Raw genomic sequence first — 22697 nt, forward strand, 5'->3', positions numbered from 1 at the left:
ATTCCGCAGCCTGTTCAGGAGCCACTCAGCCACTCATGCACTGGAGTGAAGGGAGGGAGGAGAAACGGTAAGAGAAAAGCTGCAAACATTCATCATCCAGCCTGGCCATGCTATCCTCATCCATTAACCAAAACCCCCAGGACAGCTCTCAGCCAGCGCCGCTTGGCATGGACCAAGTGACACTGGCAGAGCTACCCCTCCTTTATACCTTTTCACTTTCATGACAGAAGAGATCAACATCCACATAAACTAAAAGCCATCAAGCTCTTCTGTGTGGGTGGTGAAGCTCTGAGCAGGACATATTAGAGTCCCACAGGTGGGCTTTATGTATCTTTGTGTGCTATATGACAGCTTTGTACACAGAAAAATAGGTCGGTTTGCCCATGCATAGGATCAGCACACACTGTTTGCGCAAAATGAAGTTCCATTGAGCCATTTGGAAAACAACCAAAAACCCAAACGTTAATTTTCACATTTTTTATTACATGTTCCTACTAGTTTCCCTTCCCATTCTTTTGTTGTTTTCTGGTATCTTGCAAAAGGGAAAAGCAAAAAGGAACAAAACGAGAAGCGTAACTCATGGGAAAAACAAAACTAGAAAAGACATATTAAGCAGAAATAAAATACTTGTTTTAAAAGAGTTAGTTTATGAATGCAAAATTGTTTCAATAAAAAATTAATTCTTTGGCGACTTAAAGTGTTTCTGGAAAAAAATTAGAAGGAACACATACCCCAGTTTTCTGCAGGAAAAATGCCCATTTTCCATTTACTGCTTCGAGGTTTTTTTTCCTAGTCTATTTTATTCAAAATGAGCCTGATCAAAGAGCCCAAGAAATCAACAGGAGTCTTGCCAGAGACTTTGAAAAAATATCATATACATAGAGTCACCAAGTAGAAAACTATGATTGGTCAAACAATGCCGCAAGCACCACTCTCCTTCCACACCCTGCCTCAGCAGCTGCCCTCGTCGTTCTCTGCTGTGTCGGCTGCACTGTCCTGAACTGCCTTGGGCTACGTTTTATGCCCTTCTGAAAACAAATGCAAGTTATCAGCCTCACAACAGCAAACCTTTCAGCTCACTGTACAAGAAAACTTGAGGGTCACAGCTGTGAACTGCTGAGTAACTTCAAATCCCCACAAAAACCATCTTGAATGCAACCCAAAATGTAAAGGAAACCTGATATATAAAGGTCATGTACAAATGTGTTAACTGCCTCCAGTTCAGATCTTAAACAACAGAAGACCTGTACTTCAGGATCTGCAGTATTCAGAAATTTTTCCAAGCTAAATGCAGAGCAACACGGGAGAAATTTTGGAGACGCTGTGGCCATTTCATTTCCCTAAGCTGTAACAGGTATGTCTTTTAAGGAGTTGGTCAGTAGTCTAAGAGCTGGCTGTGATAACAATCTTTGACAAATGTTGAAAGGCACAAAGCATGCATTTTTTTTAAGTAGCAAAGTGCCTATGAAGCAATTCTGAATAACGAAGAAATGTTCAGATTCTCAGCATATTACAGTTCTGTGGGAGCTCTTGACATGCACAGGCCAACATGTCAAGGGAGGAGGATGAAGCCATATACTCCAGCACGAAGCCATATACTCCTTTCATACATTTTGAAGTCCCATTCTGAAAAACACCGGGCTAAGCCTGAGCACAGTCTCTCTGCTCAGTGCAAACCCTAATGTATATCAAGAGCCTGCTCAACGTGTTTTAGTATCCTCAAGTTGCAGTAGCCAAGGCCATACTAACATACTGGTCCCAGTCTGAGAAAGAGTTTACATGTGTGCTGGACACTCCAGATGGAACGAGCTGTGTTGTTAAATACCCAAATAAATGTTAAATGTGGTTTACCAGATGGGGCTGGTATCTTCAGCACTATACAGAATCAAGGGCTATGTTGGAAACTAGCAACTGCAAAATACCTTGCATATTTGCTCACCAATTACGTTCTTTCATTTTAAATGTTTCCTCTGTAAGAAAGCTTATTACCCTGGGCTAATCTGCATGCATCGCTGTGCACATTAAACTGAAATTTTCAGTTCGAGGATTAGTCTGGTCAAGAAATCATGAAGGTGGTGCATCTATGCAGTCACCACTGCTCTCCCTTGAGGTGCATAACTGAGGTATGCTACAAAATCCTCTGCCCTGCAGCACCAGCCATTGCCCCTGTGGAAAGCAGCAAGGGAGCAAGGGGGAAGCCCAGCTCCACCTACCCACAAGCGATTTCTGTCACTGGTAGCCAGCGCTGGGGGACAGCACACCAGATGTAACCACAGCAGGGAGAGCTTGCAGGCGGGAAAAGGGAAAATTGGAAATGGAGAGCAGGATGGAAAAGTCTGTGGAAGCACTGGAAATACTAAGATCGCTCCTGAGCTTTGGCACAGGCCAGCAGTTGGATAAGGGAGATGGAGCAGTACCATGCAAGCACCAGCATGAGGCACGGTGGGAGCTGGATTTCAGCAGATGCTCAGTTAAGGAAAACGGCACAAAGGGGATAGTTAGCCAGTGATGCAAGCAGGCTTGGTGAGAGCTGGGGGAAGGCTGAACATCAGGCAAACCGAAGAGAGGGCAAGAAAGCAAGGGCTTTACAATCTCCAGGTGAGATTTTAGCCTGTCTCTGATGAGGCATGCCCTGACGCTTTGCCCTCTGGATGCTGCAGAGCTACACTCACCACTCACTCTTCAAAAGGGAAACAAAATAAAGCCTGCATACCAGCTAAGTTTTTCTGAACCTCACTTTCAACGTACAAATCTCTCAGCTGACACCCACAAACATATACCCGGACTCTCCTAACCCACCTACTCATAGCATGGAAGTTCACGAGCCTCACCTAAACTCAGCTGAGTGAAACCTGCCTCGCTCCATGTGCCAACTCAGTTGAGCTGATCTAGCTTGCCCATGGTTAAAGGTCCACCACATTCAGTTTGGAAAGTAGCAGTCACTGAATATCACATGTCCAAAGGCATCAGCAAAGTCCCTGATGTATGGCAGAACATACTTCAGGTTCCTAAAAGCCATTTTAATTCCCTTAGGAATTGTTATGACATTAACTTACTGTCTCCATCCACCATTTGAAAGGGAGAGCAGGAGAAAAGAATAAATCAAGAAAGATCAGAGCTTAGCACAGTCACAAATGCCACCCACTTACTTCTGCCTGAATACACACTTTAAAGAAAACTTTAAAAGAAAGGGCTACAGAGGAGGTTTTCAAGAGGGGAATCCAAAAAGCCTGAGAATATTCTAAGGAGTACATGAAAAGTAACAGATTTGACATTAATAGGTAAATTTGACCCCGTGACATATACCCTGTAAAGAAAACCTTTAGATTTCTACACACAGAAGGAAGTTAAATAGCAGTGGTCTATATGAATTTTCACAGAGCTAAGGTGATTCATATCACTCAAGGAGTGTGTCCTAATTTTTTAGTCTTTCCTGTTTCTTTCTTTAAGAATAGTTGGTGTTTTATTAATGTAACATATTAACTTTCAGTTAGCTGCAGGTTTTGTTCCTACTACCTACTTCAAGCCAAATAGTTCAGATAAGTCCTGGATAAACAAGTAAGCTGAAAGTTGCTTATCTGAATCAAACCAAACCACTGAATACTTTTAAGTTGGTCAACTGTTGTATATGCCATGGAAGTTGCTAATTACCTTCTAGTCACCTCATAAAGGCAAAATGATCCTCTAGAACTGAGTCATTACTGCACAAAAAATGACAATAAAATAGTTAAATCACTTCTAATTTACGAACTGAGCTACTTTGTTTCAAAATTGTGCATACCTTACTCGAGTGCCTTAGTTGCAAACATAATAAATCAACCTTTGGCCAATTTAGTTTGAAAGAGAGCAATTTAATTCCAAAAAAAGCATCTTCATGTGGAATTGGACTGGAATAACAAAAAACGCAAATGATAGCAGATTTTGTTATTGGCATGTGGACAAGCTGGCAATCAGGAAGTCATTTGTCTTTCCAAATCCAATAACATTGTTAAATGACCCTTTTTTTTTCTTACTCCAGACACCCCAGCACCAAGCAGTATCATGACGATAGGGAAATTGACTGTGAGAGACAGTTTAGTAGCGCTAAAGCTCAACCAGTGTCCTCAGGAGTTCATTAAAAACAAGCCTTTATTACTCAATTTGACATTGCCTAATAAGATTCCAGAAGAGATTTTTGCTTATTTTAGGCTAATGAGAATTTTATAGACAAGTCATTTCCTTTTTCTCCCAAGAGAAAGTGATAGATTGGTGCACAATAGACTGGCTCCCCATCCCTCATTTCTTCAGGATCTTTCTTCTCCTATTAAGTCTTTCTCTTGGTTTCCCTCCACTTTCTATTTAAAAAAGTAACCTCTCTATTGGCATGGAAAATAAACATTAGGAAAAAGAAAACAGTCAGAAGACATGTTTTATTTAGTGTTTGATAAATTAATCCTCAGGGAGGTATTCAGGCATGCTAACACTAAATAGCAGTTCTAGAAAAAAAAAAAAAAACAAAACACAAACAAAAAACCAAAAAACAACACCCAAAACCACACCAAAAATCAAATAAAATAAAGTAAAAAAAAAAAAAAAGCCCAACAAAAAAATCCAAATACCCCAAACAAAAAAAAAACCCACCCACCAATAATTTGCACATTCTGCAGTATTTCCCTGGCATGAAAACTGTTGGCCAAAATAAAAGAACTGTGAATCATACATACACCTATTATGAAATATACTTTTACATGTTTTAATGATGGTAAAGCCATTGACAGCTGCTAGAAAATTAAACTTCCTATTGGGTAACGTTGGTCTTCATTTGTCAACACAGAAGCATGAAAATATATACCAAATCTCCCATGCTTATTAAGTGTAACTCTAAGTAGTGAAAATCCAACTCTTTATTTTATAACTGAGCACAATCAAACCTATTTGCAGCTGCACCATCGCAGTTACAATACCCAGGGGACACAAGGCGCAGGGGCCACGGAAAGGGTGCGCAGCACAGCAGAGCAAGATGACCATGGGGTGAAACTGTGCCAGAACTGCACAGTTCACAGGCACATGATGCAAAGCAGCTCATACTCACTGACCAAATAGCAGCAGGAACAATCAGCTCCTCCCAGTGCTGTTCTTGCCCCCTGCACCCCACTGGGACTGAATTTCACCTTCTCAAATGTCTTGTGTTTCACAATATATATGGGGGGGAAGTTGCTCTGTGGGATCCATAAGATCCTGGCGATCCAAAATGCCACGAAGTTAGAGCTGCCATTGAATCTTGAGCTGATACTGGATGTGCTTGCCAAGCCTGGCAGCTGGAGAACTGTGACGTCTCATGGTTATGAGGGGTGTCATGAATGATGTTGCTTGGTGACACAATTACTTGCCATTTATACCCAATCTCCTCACACCAGAAAAATCATTCATGATCAGTACAGCTCACAGTTTCAAACAGTGAAAGAAATTCTTATTCCTGTATTAAGTGTCCTAAGATGTTTATCATGTTGTTCCAGAGAAACGTTACATGTGGATGTTGCATGAAGCCTCCATCCTGGTCTTCAGTTTCCTTTGATTATGCTGCACTGGACACAATGTCCACACACAAGGTACAAGTGCATCAACATATCAGCATGGAGGTCTTGTGCTGTTTTCTAACATGAGCATCCTCAAGGACTTCCCTGTGATCATAAAAGTCTGGGTAACCGATGTTTGATGTTTGCAGACTGGTGTTTGCAAAAGTATTTATGACAACATGACAAGACAGTTCATTAAAAGCTTCTTACATAAATGGAGAAGTGTGTTAGCCAAGGTAATAAGAAAAACTGAAATTTAAGGCGCTATTGAACTCGATAGTATACACCAGATGTTCAAGGGATGTGAAATGTATCTGCTAAGGCCTTTGTAAGAAGAGTTAACTCGAAGGATGGAGAGATAGAGACCTTTCCCTAGGCATAACCAGAAGTAATCAAAGCTGCCACTGTGATGGTACCGGATGACACTGTCCTTAGCATCTATAAGTCACTGCTTCAAAATTTCTGCCTTTACTTGAAATACAAAGCTAGAAACTGAATGAACGTTGAGAACAACCTGTATCTCCAGCCTCAACAAACAGGCCTCCTGATTCAGAGCTGGAGCAAGTTATCAGAAGACTGAGAGGCAGTGAGAAAAGCCAAGAGAAAAGTTAAGTCTTTATTATGTCCCCAGACTATCTTTTTCCATAAGCAGTCTCTGACAGATGCCAGGACTAGATTATTCAGATGAAGGTGAAAAAAGTTTTAGCAGGAAGATACATAACCATCTTCCCAGCCCACCCCCACCCCCCATTCATGTATTAGGTCACACCCTTGCCTCTGACAGCTTGCCTTAGAGCATGTGAGGATGGGTGGCAAGGCATGGTGCCCCAGTCAGGGCCCCCACAAATACCCACCTGGCCAGTCTCACAGGAGGGCACCAAACTGGTACCAGCTGTCTCACACTAGGGGCGTCCACAGGTCAACAAGGCACCAAATGTGTGTATGGCTCCTGCAAGGCGTTCGTAGAATAGCCAGATCACTGATAAACTCATAACCTCCCTCTAACTTCCTTTTTAAGCCAGGCCTAATAGTTGAAATTGGCTGCAACCCTCCACCATAATATTGTATATTCTTTCCAAGAAATGTGCAATTAACTACAATAGCTTTGGATATTCACTATTCAGGGGAACTAGCGCTGCTGTTGCCTGGGCTGTGATTCCATTCTCTGGTAGACTCCAGATCAATGAAGCATAGCACATGAACCTCTAAGATCACTAAATTAATTTTTTAAAAAACACACAACAACCCCCCACCCCCCCACCCCCAGTAACTCTCAGAAGTTAACAAAGGCAGAAAAAGCAAAATTGCACACGGGAGGTGGAAGAAACTTAACAAATCTTATCTGTTGTAACAAATACCCACCAATTTTGTCTTTGTACATCCATAGAAGATTCAGATTCTTAGGATAAGAGAGTAGAATATGGTGCACCATTTTAAAAAAGCAAACTTTATGCAGCCCTGAGCCTGTAATACCACTTACTCAGAGAGCAAATAACTTATTATTAGAGGTGCGGAGAGCTCTATATCCAAGTGACAGGTCTCCGTCCAACTAAATGAGAAAACATTGCCAAATCTATTTCTATAATCTCAATGATCTCATATGTTTTCATTAAACATATTAAAGAAAATGAAAGATGAAAAGTGGCCTATTTAGCCTATGCTAAAGTAATAAGAGGGCTTAATTTTTTTATATTTTCAAAATTAATAGTATGTTAGAGGTATATGGTATGTTTTATAAACTACAGTACCTGACAGAAGAATAATCTCGCCAAAAATCTAAACTATTACACTTAGTTGTTTGCACTCTCCTTGTAGCAGGGAGCCTACGTTTCTCTGCTCCAGACTTTGTGCAAACACCCATCAAGAGCCTTGCCCCACCAACCTTACTATTCAAGGTCCTACAGGCCCGAAGTCAAGAATAGTATTAAAACACATTACTAGTCTGGATTAAGATCTTAAGTAAAGCCCAGGTTTTTAATACATTAGGGATAACATATTGTTTCCACCACAGTGGATTTTCTGATTGCAAAAGCTGTACTTGCTGCTGTTTCTTACTTTTTGGTTTTTTAAGAAAAATGAAAAAAAAGTGCTAGGAATTACCTAAATAGCATACAAATACCCAGATGGAAGGAAGGGGGTTACACTCAGCACACAATCATTTGCAGGAAAAATCTTCTACTAACAATTCCATTTCTCCTGTATGCAGGGCTCTAAATACGGGAGTTCGGCTGGATGCACCATAGCAGGCACACAGTATTTCTGCATTTCAGATGATTTCTTTGCTACCGGAGATACTGGGCCTACATACCCAGCCCTCACGCACTCCTCAGAACAGAATCAAATATCCTGGCAGCAATGTCACAAATGACTCATGAGTGGTGGTTTCCTTCCCTACACAAGCCAATTCTGGAAATGTACCCTTTGGTCTTGATGTTATCCTCCCGATGTACTTAAATGACAGCAGCCATTCATTCATTCATTCGTTCATTCATTCCTTCATGAGGTAGGAAGATGTGAAGCTCTCAAAAAGAGCTGGCGAGAGCCCATAAAGCCTGATTAAGCTCTTCTAGGTTTTGGGGATGAAGCCAAGAAAAAAAAAAAAAGCCATCAGGTTCTGATGTCTTTTCATCCTAACATTTTGTTCACGTTTGAATGAAATGCAACCAGTTAAAAAAAAAAGAAAAAAAAATCCCTGTTTCCCTTTTCCCGCTTGCATTCCCTATAGGCACTCTGGCAGCCTGACAAAATAGCAACTGAGAACAAGCGCTGCAGGGCCAAGTGCCGGCTGCAGCCCAGCTCCGCGCGGGGAGTGCCGAGGAGCCGCTGGGACACCAAAGGGAGTAGCTGAAATTTTACCCAGCCAGGTTGCTGTTTGCACCCTTGATTCCCCAAATACTTCCCACAGGACACTAATTTGGGATTTTGCACAGAACAGAGCAGGAGCTTCAGCAGTGCTCGGAGTGGCAGGAGGGCAAGCAGCCTCCCCAGGGGCAGAGGTGTCTCCATCAGCCTCTTCCCCTGGCACCAGGACAACCCAGTGACAATGTGTGGTGTCGGGACTGCTGTAGTTATATGGGTGCATATTTTGCTTTCCCTTTCAGAAAGAGCAGAAGACCTTATTCAGAAATTTCACACTCACTTTGAAAATTAAGCCCTTGAGAGCCTTTTTTTTTTTTTTTTTTAATTCTGAAATTTAAAGCTGTTCTTGCATCTTAAGCACATAGGAGCTGACATCTTAGATCAGACCAAATGTCCTTCTAGACTAATATCTTCTCTCTGACAACAGCCAATAACAGACACCTAGGGAAAAGGGAAAAATACAGGGCAAGTTCTTTAGCTCTACTTTAGCCTCCAGAGGAGCAAAAATACGCAGCCTAGCTGGTACTCCCTCAGTGGGCACACCATAGACTCACACAGAGTGATAATGGGGCACGTTGTTTGGTACCCTACTCCTTTCCTAATACACTCAACGTTCAGTTTTCCCTTTGGAGAGCTGCTGGGTGCTGAGCTGATCCTGCCACAAAAGTAACTTTTATAACACTGAGAAACAGTTCTTAATGGCTAATTGTCAGCTCAGGACCCAGTATTATATTTGCAAAGTTAGGACCATTTTGGCCTGCCTGCACCCATTTATTCCCATCCACGTTAACTCCCTTTGCCATTTTGTCATCAGTTGTTCAGTGTCCTAAGAACCTCCTGCAGCTCCCCGCAGGCAGCCCTCCTCCTTTACTGCACTAAAGAGATCAGGGCAGCAGCAGCAACCTTTCTGCCCTTCTTCACCCTTTTCTAGATCATTTCTGAGCATGTTGGCCAGTTGAGACCTTTGCAAGGATCTGCTGGTAATCTTTTCCCATTATGAAAATAACCATTCCTTGTCACCACCTGTTAGTTATTTGTTGATGAGAAGAGTTTCTCTACAAATCAGGGGTGCTTAGTTTCTTTAGTAGTTTTGGGTGAGGGATCTTGTTGGATCTCTCCGTCCATACACTTAACTGATACATCCAAAGGATTCTAACATCTCTGTAATGCACAACTCCTTTTCCTTATATCACGATTATCCATATGGCTCCTACTTCCATGCTTGAACAGTTCCTGTTAATTTTCCTATTAGACACTTTCAGGCATACCTGTCTGCAGAGCAAGGCCCAAGCCTGTTAATAATGTCCTGTGGATGGGATGGATGCAAAAGCATCTGTCTAGAACAAAAACTTACCAAGACAAAAATCACCCCAATCCAGGTTAAACAGAAAAATCTTACAAGAAGTCTGAATTAAATTAATGTATTAAAATAATATGTGTATCATCAACTTTGAAACACTAATTTTCTTCTAGTGTAGAATTATTCTGTATGCATGCACACACATACGCCTATCTACACATATAAAATTTTCAGACCATTAACCGACAATATATCCCATTATGGAAATGAAAAGTCAACCTCCAGCCTAACTAACACTTAGGAATCTTTTGCTCTAAAGCTGACACTAAACACAATTTGACAAAGGAAATAAATTATATTTAATTTGTGTGAAACCTGCAACTACAAATTCTTACTGTTTCAGTAATGCTACAATTTTTTTCCCAGTTAATTTCCTTTCCTTTTGTCAGACTTTTAGAAAAATCCTCGAATTTGGGCTTGCCAAGCCTCTTCCAAAGTTGCAGCATAGAAGCAAATCATGAACGCAGCAGCTAACACACCTCTGCAGCCATCCAGAAAAAAACCACATATCCAACATACGTCTCTTCTATCCGAATTTCAGCATAATCTGTTTTCCTGCATTTGTATTTCCTCTGAGAAGACAATAAATGCTTGCATTTCCCAACAATTTATCCTACCCTATCTCCCTCTCAAAACCACTCTATCACCACTGGGGAATTAAACATCAGATTAAAATAAAGAAAAGAAAAGCTGTCTGAATCTGATATTCTCCACCTCATTGACTGCATCAGCAGTGCCTCAGCAAAAGTAGTCTTTTAGAGCGTATTACTTAGTACCCCAATATATATTTAAAAAAAAGAAAAAGAGTAGCTTTCACTTTCATCTACTTGTACATTTTTCATGTGGGTAAGCATGGTAGTTACAAGCCATACATGCTTACATAATTAATTGTTTTAATATATATTTTATAATAATTTCATTCTAAAGAGCTTGGAAGAATGCTAGTCAATAAATAAATGTATAATGTTCAGATTTTTTTCCATTTTGGCTTTAATAAAAATATTATTACAATATTATTACTTGAATCCAGAGATATTTAGTAAAATGAATACAATTTGGTTGGTTTGTTTGCAGTATGAAAAGAAATAGAAATAGTCATGGATCATTACTCTGCTCTTTATTACTCAGAAACATTACTCGTATTCTGTCCAACCACACAAAAAATTTAAGGAATTCCTATTGACCAGTGACTACTAGTGGATTGACGTTGACCTAAAATAATTCTGATAAAGTCAGAGCAGGAGATATCTCTCCAAAGACTGACAATATACCCATGAAGTACAATAAAGATGTCTTTCTAAAGGATTATTGCTGTGCAAGAACTAATAATTACTGGACAAATATGTGAATTTATGCATCCCCACCAGCTCTGTAAACATATTTATTTTAATTATGGTTACTGCCCTTTTCTAGCCTCTGGTGACAGCCAAGTCCCAGCTGAGAAGCTCCTGACTTTGTTCTATCTCTGGCAACGTAAATGTGAAAAGATAACATTTTAAAAAGAGGGAGACAATAGGAAGGGAGCCGCACCTTTGCAACGCTCACAGCAAGCTCCTCTCTGCTTAATGACGAGAGCACAGTCCTTGGAGAGCGTCGGACACTTCTCCCTTTTGCATGTCACTTCCTTATTCTGGAAAAAAAAGAAATAGACAGACAAAAGCTATTGCAAGCAAACCAAATCCACGGCTACCATTTCTTGCGATTCAGAAATAAAACATGAGGCTAGCAACCTACTCTTTCAATTAGGAGAGGTCCTTGTGACTCAAAACATCTTTCTCCCTTTCAAGGAATGCAGTGGAAAACAAATGGTCTCTGAATTATCCAGGAGGCCAAGTAGACATTGTTTAAACTCCACTTAGATGATAATTCATGACCGCTACCCACCATGGTACAGAAAACATGCCCCACTGAAGAAATCTGCTTCACTGAAACGAACAACTAGCTACACAATGTGCTTGTTAAAATACCCTTGGGGTCTTGAGGTGCTGCCCCATGAACCACACAGCTCAGGAACCATTTCTCAGGGTGACAAAAGGACAGATGGCTGAGGAGGAGGTGGCAACCTCAGAGTAAATAAAACTCTGCCACTGCTGAAAGTAATTTTTAGCTACCCAGAGGTCCTTCAAAAGAGGCTACTATATACTATACTAGAAAAGAGACTCCCGTAATTCATCTTTCTTCCCAAAATGCTGAGAATCAATGAAACACCGCAAGCAGTTGGAATCACTGTGCATTATAGTGTCATCTTTCTATGGCAAAGAGCCAGCGATGGCCAAGGCCAAAGAGCACGTTGACCACATTAAGGGATGTCAACAGAGGATGTGCGACAGCGGGCAGGAGAAATAGTTCAGTTTATGGCCTGCCTTGCCCCTGTGGTGTCAACCCTTCTGGTCATCCCTGCCTTTAAATAAGGGCAGAAAACAAATACTTTGGGCGTTTTGTTCAGTAAAATTTTGCTATTTGAAATTCCTGGCTAAGAGTAGCCCTCTGAAGTCACCTCCACCTATAATTAGTAGCTCAGTTCATTAAGTGACACAGGTGGCCATCTACTAAATGCAAGCACCCACCTCGCCCAATCTTATGACTTAATTAGAGACCAAAAAATCAAAGGGCTAGAAAAATGTAAATCATAAAACTCAAGGAAAAGAAGCTGTGCTTTCCAGTCTTTTTCTTTTGCTCCCTGTGGCCTTATTCAAGGTGCCTGTGAAGGACAACACGCAGCTTTTATTACACTCCAGCCCTTTGTCTAAAATCAGACGTTTATTTTCTTCAAAGTCACTGCCTGATCTGATGGGAGCTATAAAGGCATTTCAATCTTATCAGTGTAAATGAGGACTCGCTCTGGCCAAGCTGGTGTGACATCAGCAAATGAGAATCAGGCCCTAAAGTGCAGCTGCAGCCACACAAATGACTACTGTAAAAAGCCAGGTCACTGCTGGTTACTGCTACGTGCTGGCAGCTCTGCATCGCTCCAGCATTGCAGAGCAACCATCAATGCCATTTAACTGATGAGTTAAGCTGAATTTACAGCAGGTCTGTAGCTCTGGAGTGGCACAAAGCAGCCATGGCACAGCCCAACAACTTCTTTTTAGAGTGCAGGGTGAAATCCTGATTCCCTCTAGGCAAACACAGTGCCCCTGACTTTGCCTCCATACAGCCTGTTGAAGGGCAGCAGAATCAAATTTACCGGATCGACTATAAACAGTCTGTCTTTTAAAGGGCTCTGTGAAGTTCTGATTCTCTTTAATGAGCGTTTACTCAGGGAAAGATTTAATAAGCCCAGCGGCCCCATTACCTTATCTGTGGGAAAATCTGCATGGTGAAAGCGGGATTGAAGGAAGGGGGATTGAATCCAGTTTGGAGTATATTCCTTGTAGAAGGTGATTTGCCCAGCCACAGCACTTATCCTGCACCCCTGCAAGATGCACAGTGCCCTCCTGGGCCGAGCCAGCTGGGCTGGCCCCACACTGTGATGTCCAGTGGGAAGCTACCTGTCGGACGCCCTCTTCAAAGGAAGAAATTATTCTTGCAGATGGCAGCGAGAGGGACAAAAAGTAGAGCACAGCTCTGTATTTCTTTCCACTCCCTGATTCCCCTGGGACTTCTGGGGCAAATGCCTCATTTGCTAGCTCAGCCTAGCACCCCAGGCAGCCTCGAAGCCTCTCCCCTGACACCAGCTGCCTCCCTCTGCCCTCAGGTACACCTTGACGTGGTTGCTTCTTGTTGCTGATGCAAAATTTTCCTAAGGACGACCCCAACATGCATATTTCAAACAGGAGATACTTGCTAGCTACCATTCCTAAGGAAAAGCCTCCTGTTTCCCCCACATCACTTAAACCAGAAATCTTCTCTGCCAGTGATGAGTTTGGAGCCGTTGAGCCAACCCAGGGGGCAAGAAAATTTGGATCTTGCTTTTCTGCCCTTATCACCAGCAATGCTGGCGGCCCAACTCCAAACTCAGGACCTGCATTACCGGTGAGGATGGGAGTAACTGGAAAGAGAAAGCAAAACTGACCCAGGCTGTACACCCTAGCAGCCATGTTTTCTGTGAGGGAAGATTCTGGAGTGCATGCCCTGGTGCCAAGGGCTGTTTTACATTAAGCAGCTGTTCCACATAAAGAACATTAGTAGCCCATGGTGCAGCAATGCGAAATGAAGGGTCCTTCCCCCTTGAAGGGTGTGTTAAGCAGTAGGCTACGCATCATAATTCCTTTCTCTATCCCAATGGACCTTGAACCACTTGCTGCTCAGCGGCCCAGCTTCAGCAGCAGAGGGGCTTGTTCCTCGTGCTCCCAAAAGGCACCGGTCCTGACCAGGAGGATGCTTGTGGGGAAAGGAGGAGATGAATCTTTGAGTTGCCTCTGGACACGGAGGGTACCAAACCTGGATCCCAATCTCAAAGGTGAGTTGTTATAGCATGGTGCTAAAAGGTGGGCAGGAGGTGCCACACTGACTGTGCCCCTCCACTCCATCCTTTTTTTTAAAGAAAAGAAGCAAGAGCAGCTCTGTCCCTTGGAGGAGGAGCTGCATCCTCCTGTCTGCAGCGACAGCTCTGTGTCTCCCAGGTAAACAGAGCTAATCCTTGCCCGCATGAAAAGGGCAGCTAAGCACTTCGGTGGGGCTGGATTTGCAAAGCTGATGTTCCCCCTCTCTAGCTGGTATTATGGGCAAGCCCCAGCCAGCTCCAAAACCAGTTGTTTCAGATGCCACCCTGAGGTGCCTAAGTCCCTGCCCATTGGGGCTGGGATGCTCTTCAGGGTGCGACGCACAGCACAGCACAGCACTGCTCCTTTTGGAGCTTTCTGCTGAACAGATATATATGGTAGAGCCACAATTGCAACACACTGCCCTGGCGTAGCCTTCACAGCAAAATCCCTCGTGTCCTATGAAGAGATGGGTGTAGCTGTGGAGAAACACATCCAATTGCCTCTTGCTGCTTCTAGGACCGGATTTAATTGCAAAATTCTTTCAAAAAACCCTGTTGTTTTATCGCAGTGCTATATGTTGCGGAAAACTAGGCCAGCAGATGTGGAGGAAAGGGTTAATGTACCATGCTGATCAATCATAGGACAGCAGCAGATAAAACAGGGCTGGTAAATCATTGTTTAGTCTGTTGGAGTCAGGCATTATCCAGTGCAGATCTCCTGGGCCCACTGGGTGTAAAAGTACAAAGATAAAACAAAGAGCAATTGTCATTAGGAGCTTGCTTTTTTTTTTTTTCTTAGTTTTTTTGCCTTCGCTCGGTTGCCCAAATCACTGCTTCTAATGTCTACTTGTCCATCTGCTTGTTTCGATTTCGCTGCCTCCTTCCCACCCATTTCACAAGGGCAAGGCAGAGGGGGAGAGCAAATGCACTTCAGCAACAAATCCTTTCCTTCCAAATATTTCTGCTCCTGCCCCCAGTCATCGTAACATTTCATTACTTGTCCCAGCCATACATTTAAAAAGTCGCTAAGTAGCTGCATGCAGGAGAGCTGTATTACCAAACCTCCATCTGTGTTGTCAACAGCGTCTCTGGAGTTGTTGAAAGCTCTCAGATACTTTGATTTTTGCTGTTCTTAAGAGAAAACTTCTTAGACGGCAACATTCAGAAGCCAACAGTTATGGGAGGGTAGGGGATTTTTTTTTTCTTTTGTTTAAAGGACATGCACTCTGGCACCAAGAAGTGCGGAAGAGACACATGGCTCATAAATACATAAACCGTTTGCTAAATCAGAAACCTGGGAGTCAGTCAAATCCATAATAGGATCCCAAGATTCATAATAAATAACTTTTAATTACAGTCCTGCACAATAGTTATTTTAAACAGATGGTTTATAGATTCACATCTGGGTTGTTTTTTTTTTTTTTTTAATTTAGTGCTCAGGCACACACACAAAAAGGGAGAGAACCTCAGCTAAGGTTTTTATTAGTGTTGGAAAAATACGTATTTTTTTTAAAGAGGTCAGGCTGCTCCAGAACAATGCTGCCACAGCTGACGCAACTCCCCAGCCAGCGCTCCGCTCGGCGAAGGGTTTACACTGGAATCCCAGACTCCCTTGGAAAGGAAAATTTAAAGAAGTGCTGGAGGATCACCCTGGACTCCTCTCCTGTGCTCACCGAGCCCGACTGCTGGAGAACTTGCTTTTTAATGTGTTTGGGGAAAGATCAGAACGTTTTGTTGGGTGCCAGTGTTTCTCCCCTCTCCCACGCTTTGCCAGTCGGAACCAGAGGTCTCTTTAACTTGGCACGTAAAGGTGATGTCAGATTCCCATACAGGAGAGATACACTAACCAGACCTAATAGCAGCTTTACTGCTTCGTGTTACCTTTACTACAACCTCCTCTCAACGCAATTTGTTCACCTTCTACATACACCTCATATTTTTACCTTCCATCAAAGAACTCCACACAAAATCGCCCATTCTGGTGACAAAGTATATCAAGCTAACGGCCCTAAGCTCATGTGGTACAGTTAAATAAAATACCAACATGAAAAGGAAAAAAAAAAAAAAAAAGAAAAAGAAAAAAAACCACTAAAAAGAAATCTGAATATTTGGCAGAGGTCTTGGAGAGGACGTGTGCCAAACCACAGCTTGGAAGCCACAGCCAACTTTCTACAGGGTTCCCCACTGGGCTCCTGCCGGTTCACAGCAGCCACCAGGAGGATGGCTCTTTTCAACCTGGATTTGGCTTGGAAGAGGAAAAAAAAAGTAAAATCAGGAGTTCATTTCTTCAGGGCTGTACCAAGGAGTGCCTCTATCAGCAGTACCCTGAGCCCGCTGTGGTGCTGTCACAGCTGGCTGCTGAAGACCTTGCAGATGCAGGTTCTCAGAGGGCTGGATTTCTATGGTGAGAGTCCGATTATTTTTTTTTTCTTTTTTAATGCATTGAAAATGCTTTTAGAGGCTTGCACTGCATTTCTGGTACCCTGAAGTTATTAACTATTTATATTGAATAGGAAAAAACGTTGTTTAAACTTTCATTTAACTAAAAAAGGCTGTGTAGAGAAAAATAATAAAAGCAACAGAGACAGATTAGGTAGAAATACAAACTACCACTAATGGCTAATCCTGGAAACATTCGGGTTTTACCATTGTTCATCACAGTCCCACTAGTAACTCTAACAGGACTCCCCACCAAGTAGTTCAGAGTGTCCTTAGGTTTCTGCCAGGAGAAGCCTGTGGGATCATCCACCAAAACAATAAAAATTTGCAAACAATGGCAAAAGCTACCCCCAGGGAATTTGGGATGCGGCTTTCAAATATGCACATATGACCTCAGGAGAAGAAAAAGTCATTTAAAATTAATGAAACAAGTGCACTCGAGTCACATAGGCAACATTTCCACTGCAAAGGCATAGGGCAGGCTCACGCTGCATGCCATGACCCACACGTTCTCCAGCCACGCTGCTGGCTCTCTGCCAGATGTCACACGTGGCCAGAGCATCCTCTTGAGTGTGCATGGAGCCATGCTTAGCCCATGCAGGCCACAGGAGCAAAGGTTTGGGCCAGCGCTGGCCACAGGCTCTGTCCCTTAGCAAAGCTCAGGAGCCTCAGGCTGCCAAGCGTGTGCTGCACCTACGCTTATGGAGAACAGGCTCAGGCATGTGCGTAAGTCATGGTCTAGACAAATCCTGAGGTGTTTTCTGAAAATAACACCCTCGCTCCCTTGGCACTCCTGCCTGGAACTCAGTGTCTCGGGTCTGACCTACAAACCTTCCTTTAGCGGGTGGAGCTGATGCAAGCAAGCCACCCTTGCTCATACTGGGGGGCTGCTGTCTTCCATCAGCCTTTCTCTGCCTGAGCAAGAGCCACATGATTTGGCTTCAGGGAGGAGACACCACTCCCGAAGAAGAGATGTTTGCAGACATTTCGAACCACTGTTAAGGGAGATGAGCAAAAGGTCTCATTTCCCTTGTTCCCCTCCAATTATCTGGTAGTATTTTTTTCCTTGCAAAAGCAAACAAAAATGGTTTAGCACAGTAGGCGTGTTTTTAAATTCAAGGTGGAAAAAATATTTCCCTATGAAACAATGTCTGTTCTCTGCAAAATGATACAGTTCTCTCTGTTTACCCACATAAACCTACAAACACCAAGGCATATGCTTCACCCCTCAGAGAGAAAAGCCCTATGATTTTAAGCATGTCTTCAGTTTCAATGGGAGTGAAGCCAAACATATGCTTCAGTACTTTCAGCATTAGATCCTTGCCCGTGGCACAACATGACCGTGCTTTCAGAATGAATTGCATTCGATGCAAATGACAGTATTTCATGAGGAACAAAACATGCCAGGTCAGTTCACGGAGTCTTTCTTTCCTTTTTTTTTTTTTTTTGAGCAGAGCACTTGGTAGCCTCCGATTTATCCCCTCATCCCCCTAATCTCTTTAGCTTATCTGGCCTCTCCCTGTGGTGGTGCTCAGCCAGCATCAGCCATCCCCTTCATAATTCAAGCTCTCCCTGCTCCCCAGGAAAGATGATTAAAACAAAGGCCCCGCTGAAAGATGACACCAATTTTCACTGCAGACGGGTATTCCCCACCGCTGCGAGGAAGGCATGAGTATGCGCAAGTCATTCAGGACACATCACTCACAACCCCTTATAGACTGAACAGATATTTTTTTTCTTTCTTTTTTTCACCGTGCTTAATGATGTTCACCAGCATGAGGAAAGTGACCTCCGTGGCCTGCTGCAATCCCAACGCTCCCCAACAGCAGCCCACTGCACTGCTATGTGGTGCAAAGCAAGCGCTTTCTTCCTCTTAATGTTTGTTTCCATTAATGTAACTGCTAAGGCTGCAGCTGGGATCAAGGTCCCATTGCATCAGACGTTGTATAAGCACGTGCAAGGAGTACATCCCTGCTCCGGTGAGCTTACGGCAAAGTAGACGCAGCCAGACGCAATGACCGTAACTGCAGATTAACTTAGTGAGAAAGCCAGAGCAGGATCCAGATTGTTCAGCTCTCCATCTCCCTGCCTCCACCTCAACCTCCAAGTGCCACTTCGCATAGAGTTCTTCAGCTGTAAAGTTAAAGGCAAAACTCTTTACCCATCACCAGAATAGCAGGATAGTCTTCTAGGAATAAGAGACAGGTTCTTCATGTGTTTCACAGTAGTTCATACTGTAGTTTGAAAAACTACCTATAGTAATCCAGGAGCCAGCTTTTCAGGGAAAGGGTATGCACCGGGGTTACTCTGGGAGAACACACCTTTGCATTTCACAAGGTGCATGCATTTCAAATTCATGGCTTTTCCCGTGAATTTTAAATATGTTTTTAAACCAACAAAACTCCCAAATTAATAGTTTTTCTATTTTGTCAATGAAGCATTTGTATTAATTATCAGTCACCCAAATCTGATGCCAATGCCTAAGAAAACAGTAGTCACAGGCAATACCTGTCGATCTGAAGCCAAGTGTGCAAACCTGTACCCGTGCCGCTAGAAGAGGCTATGGCTCACTGACTCAACCCTATGAGCTTACGATCTCCCCCTTGCTAGATGTTCCCAGTCATTCAGATCAGCCAGCAAAACTTTTCAGATCATCACTGCCCAATTTATTTTAAGTTAAATGAGTATCTTAAAAGCATCTTAGCCTGGTTTACCCTGACTGAAGCTGACGGGGCAGAATTCAGTCTCCCAGAGAAGTGAACAGGCAGCTGAGGGCCATAAAATCTTCCTCTACCTCAGGCTGATCCAGAAGCCATCCGCACACAGCTGAAGTCAGTAGATGTGGAAGAGCATCGGTGCCCTGGGTGCGTTAGCTCCTGGAGCACGCTGCTCTGCTGATCCCCCTTACAGGCCATAGGACGGGTTGGAGGAGAAGTTGCCTCATATTATCCCCCAGCCAAACTGGTCTGAAAACAATCTAAGAAAATTCTGACTCAGAGTAAGAGACAGCCCCAAAAAAGTGTTGATGAAGGGACTGAAGTATTATCAAGCCAAGTTCATAGAAGGTAAAGAAGATTGTGCCAAAGGTTTAAAATAACTTATTAAATCATTTGAATTCAACACATTTTAGATGAAGCCACTGTGTCACGTTCTAGCCCATCTCAAAAATTAACTCAGTCCCATCGAGAGTGTCCTAACAACACTTTTGCTTCTTCACTACTGCCATCCTAGCCCTATAGACCGTGTTCAGCTTATTTTCCTGCAGATGTTGCCAATGAGAGAAAAACAAAACCATGAAAACAATAAAAGAACACCTAAAACTGAGTCCGTCACTTCAGAGTTCCTGGTTTTTGAATGAGATAACTATATCTTCTATTACAGAGTGAATACTGACCAATAGTTATATTTCTTCTACTTATGTGAATTAAAAAACTTAATCTGGCATTTATTTAAAAGAGTTGCATTGACTGTTTGGTTGTTGTTGTTTGGTTTTGGTTTTTTTTATAAATATAATTTCATCACATTTTGATGGGCTAAATCTACAAATATATTATCCAAACAATTGTTGCATCTTTATTGCCTTCTCTATCTGAAGTCTGCTTACTCAACCCTTACACTGGAGATTTAGGCAGTGGCAAATGTTCTAGTTTTGGGCTTGAGCCTGTTCTAAAAACTTTGAACAAAGCAGCCCTTGAGGCCATGTACTTCTTCAAGAGTTTAAAAAGCCCAATGGGCCTCCTAACTTACTCTGCAACAAGTCATATCCCATGAAGAAACTCACTTCTGTACAACACAAAAACAGAGCTAGATTAAAGAAAAGGGAAGAAAAAAAAGCAAGGTCCCCTGCTGCTCTGTCTGGCCAGAATCATGTCTTTTACTGCCCATATCCTCTAAAGAAACGATGCTCTCATGATATATTACCCTAATACATCACCAAGTGACAGTTTTCTCATGATACTGTATCCTCAAAGATGTGATGCATGCCAGAAGCAGCAACAGGAGACCTCGGCTGGGGGAGGGAAGGGGGAGGGTTTTCTTATTTTCTTCCAAATTTTTAATCTACATGTTTTTTTTTTAATGTTACTTTGTCAGGAAAATCCCTGTCAATCCTAGCTTCATAATCCAGAGGACTCCTAGAAGTTTTGCAGTAGTAGCACAGCTTTTAAACTGGAAAGCACCAAAAAAAACCCCTCTTCATTTAATTGAAGCAAGTTTTGAAATGGGACCAAAATGCTTGAGGAACAACAACCAAATAAAAATAGTAGCCCAAAAGAAAGCAACAAGAGTCTGTTTTCTATTACAAAATTATTTAGGCAAGACGCCTCCAGACACTGCTGGTTTAATGAACTTGCAAGAAAACTGAGCGCTGACCCTGCATTTGTTTTCTTACGTGATCTTGCCTGTGCTACACAGTGGTATTAGCAAAAAAAAAAAAGCAGAGGCCACTCACAGCAGTCTGCAGAGAGAAGGGGCAGCCCCCAGCTTGTTGCTCTGTATAGAGAAAAGGGGGAAGAAACAAGGATCAAGAGCATTTCAGGGAGGACTCCTTCAAGGGGGCAAGAGCTTTTATGGTCTTTTAATGCTGCCTTCAACTTGCAGGGGCTCACTCCTTTCTGCTGCAACTGCTCCGTGCTAGTAAAATCTCGAGGGGCAGCCGGGAATCCTGACTCGTGGATGGCTCGTGGCAGCAGTTATCCTCAAATGGGCTTCATCCAGTTGGTGCCAGCGAGAGAAGCTCAAGGTCACGGGAGAATTTAGTCCAAAAAACGTGTGCCACCATCATGTTTTATTTGACACATCTCATTTCTATGTGTTTATGCTTTGTGTCTACTCGCACTTCTGACAGATGCAAAGCTTCCATCAGATGCAGAGGGGGAAGGTGGAATAAGCTTTCCTTTGTTGCGATCAACCGCATTGCCAAATTAAGTTAGACTGTGACTTTCAAAACTTGAGCCAACGCTAGAGCTACTAGGAGAAAAAGCTTATTTTGACTCGTGAGCTAAGCAAAAGTGATATGGAAGTCACTAAGAGGAAACTTAAAGCCAAAGCTGTCAAAGTTGCTTTCACAGTTCTCAAGCTGACTTTGACCGTACTTTGTGGCCTGGCCCTCGCTGCTTCTGGGTGAGATGTAGAAGCCTTCACTCACAGCCCTGATCGCTTCGCCACATGACAATACCCTTGCAGTCAATGAAACCACCCACGCGAGTTCAGAGGTTTGAGCCGAGCTCTGCAGTGCAGACACATGCACAATGCCCCATGCACTGCGTAGACCCAGTTAATTAAACAGTTATTCTTCAGTGTTGCTCTGGAAAGAAGTCTACTGTCCAAAATAAGAAACTCACAATGCACAACCACTTTCTGCTTGAAAAATCCAGTGGTTAAAACAAGTTTTTGCATAATCGTAGCCCTGCAGGGACAGTTCTCACTTCTGAACAGCAAATTCCCTTCTTTCTGTTTTGCACATGTACAAACAAACAGATTCTGCTATGTCCAAAGCCTGCAAATCTCAACTACAATAATACATTGAATAGAAGCCATACAAGCAGATTTTTCCTCAGCCTGTGTTCCCTTCGCTCCTTCCTCTCCCCTGCCCCACTTGCTCTGCTGGAAGTAAAAAAAATACCTGTTTCTGACAAGTAAATGGAGCTGACGTTAGATTGAAGCTCTGAGGTGAACGGGGTATGCGCGAGCCATTTGTCATCTTGACAAAGTGATTTTCGGTCACCAGTGGGACACTTTAAAGACATCTGAACAGTTGGCCTTGACCACCAGCATTTCTTACAGCTTATAAAGGGACCCATGGGACCACGAACACAACCTGCTTTTGGAAGTGACTCCTGCAGTGGTACCTCTTGATAGTTGTAAAGGCAACGTGACAGATCAGGTGCTATTAAGATCTTTGCTAGCAGGTTATATTTACATAAGTATGGAGCGCAGATAGCATCTTGTTAACCCAATTAATGAGATTCAAATGTCAGGAAAGGGATTATGCCTGGCTCGAAGTCCACAGCGCTCACCAGGCAGCCAGAGGTGATTTCACTGTGTGGGATAGCACTGT

At 42.8% G+C, this 22697-nt stretch overlaps 1 protein-coding gene across 2 annotated transcripts in view; it reads right to left on the reverse strand.

The window, feature by feature from the left end:
• BMPER (BMP binding endothelial regulator) overlaps positions 1 to 22697 on the reverse strand; it is a 145339-nt gene that overhangs the window by 109176 nt on the left and 13466 nt on the right. For both annotated transcript variants that reach the window (XM_040593549.1, XM_040593548.1), the window contains exon 3: positions 11305 to 11404. In XM_040593549.1, the coding sequence (XP_040449483.1) occupies positions 11305 to 11404 (100 nt within the window). The remainder of the gene's footprint in view (positions 1 to 11304; positions 11405 to 22697) is intronic.

The sequence above is a fragment of the Falco naumanni genome, chromosome 4, assembly GCF_017639655.2.
Source record: "Falco naumanni isolate bFalNau1 chromosome 4, bFalNau1.pat, whole genome shotgun sequence".
In the NCBI taxonomy this organism is placed as follows: domain Eukaryota; kingdom Metazoa; phylum Chordata; class Aves; order Falconiformes; family Falconidae; genus Falco; species Falco naumanni.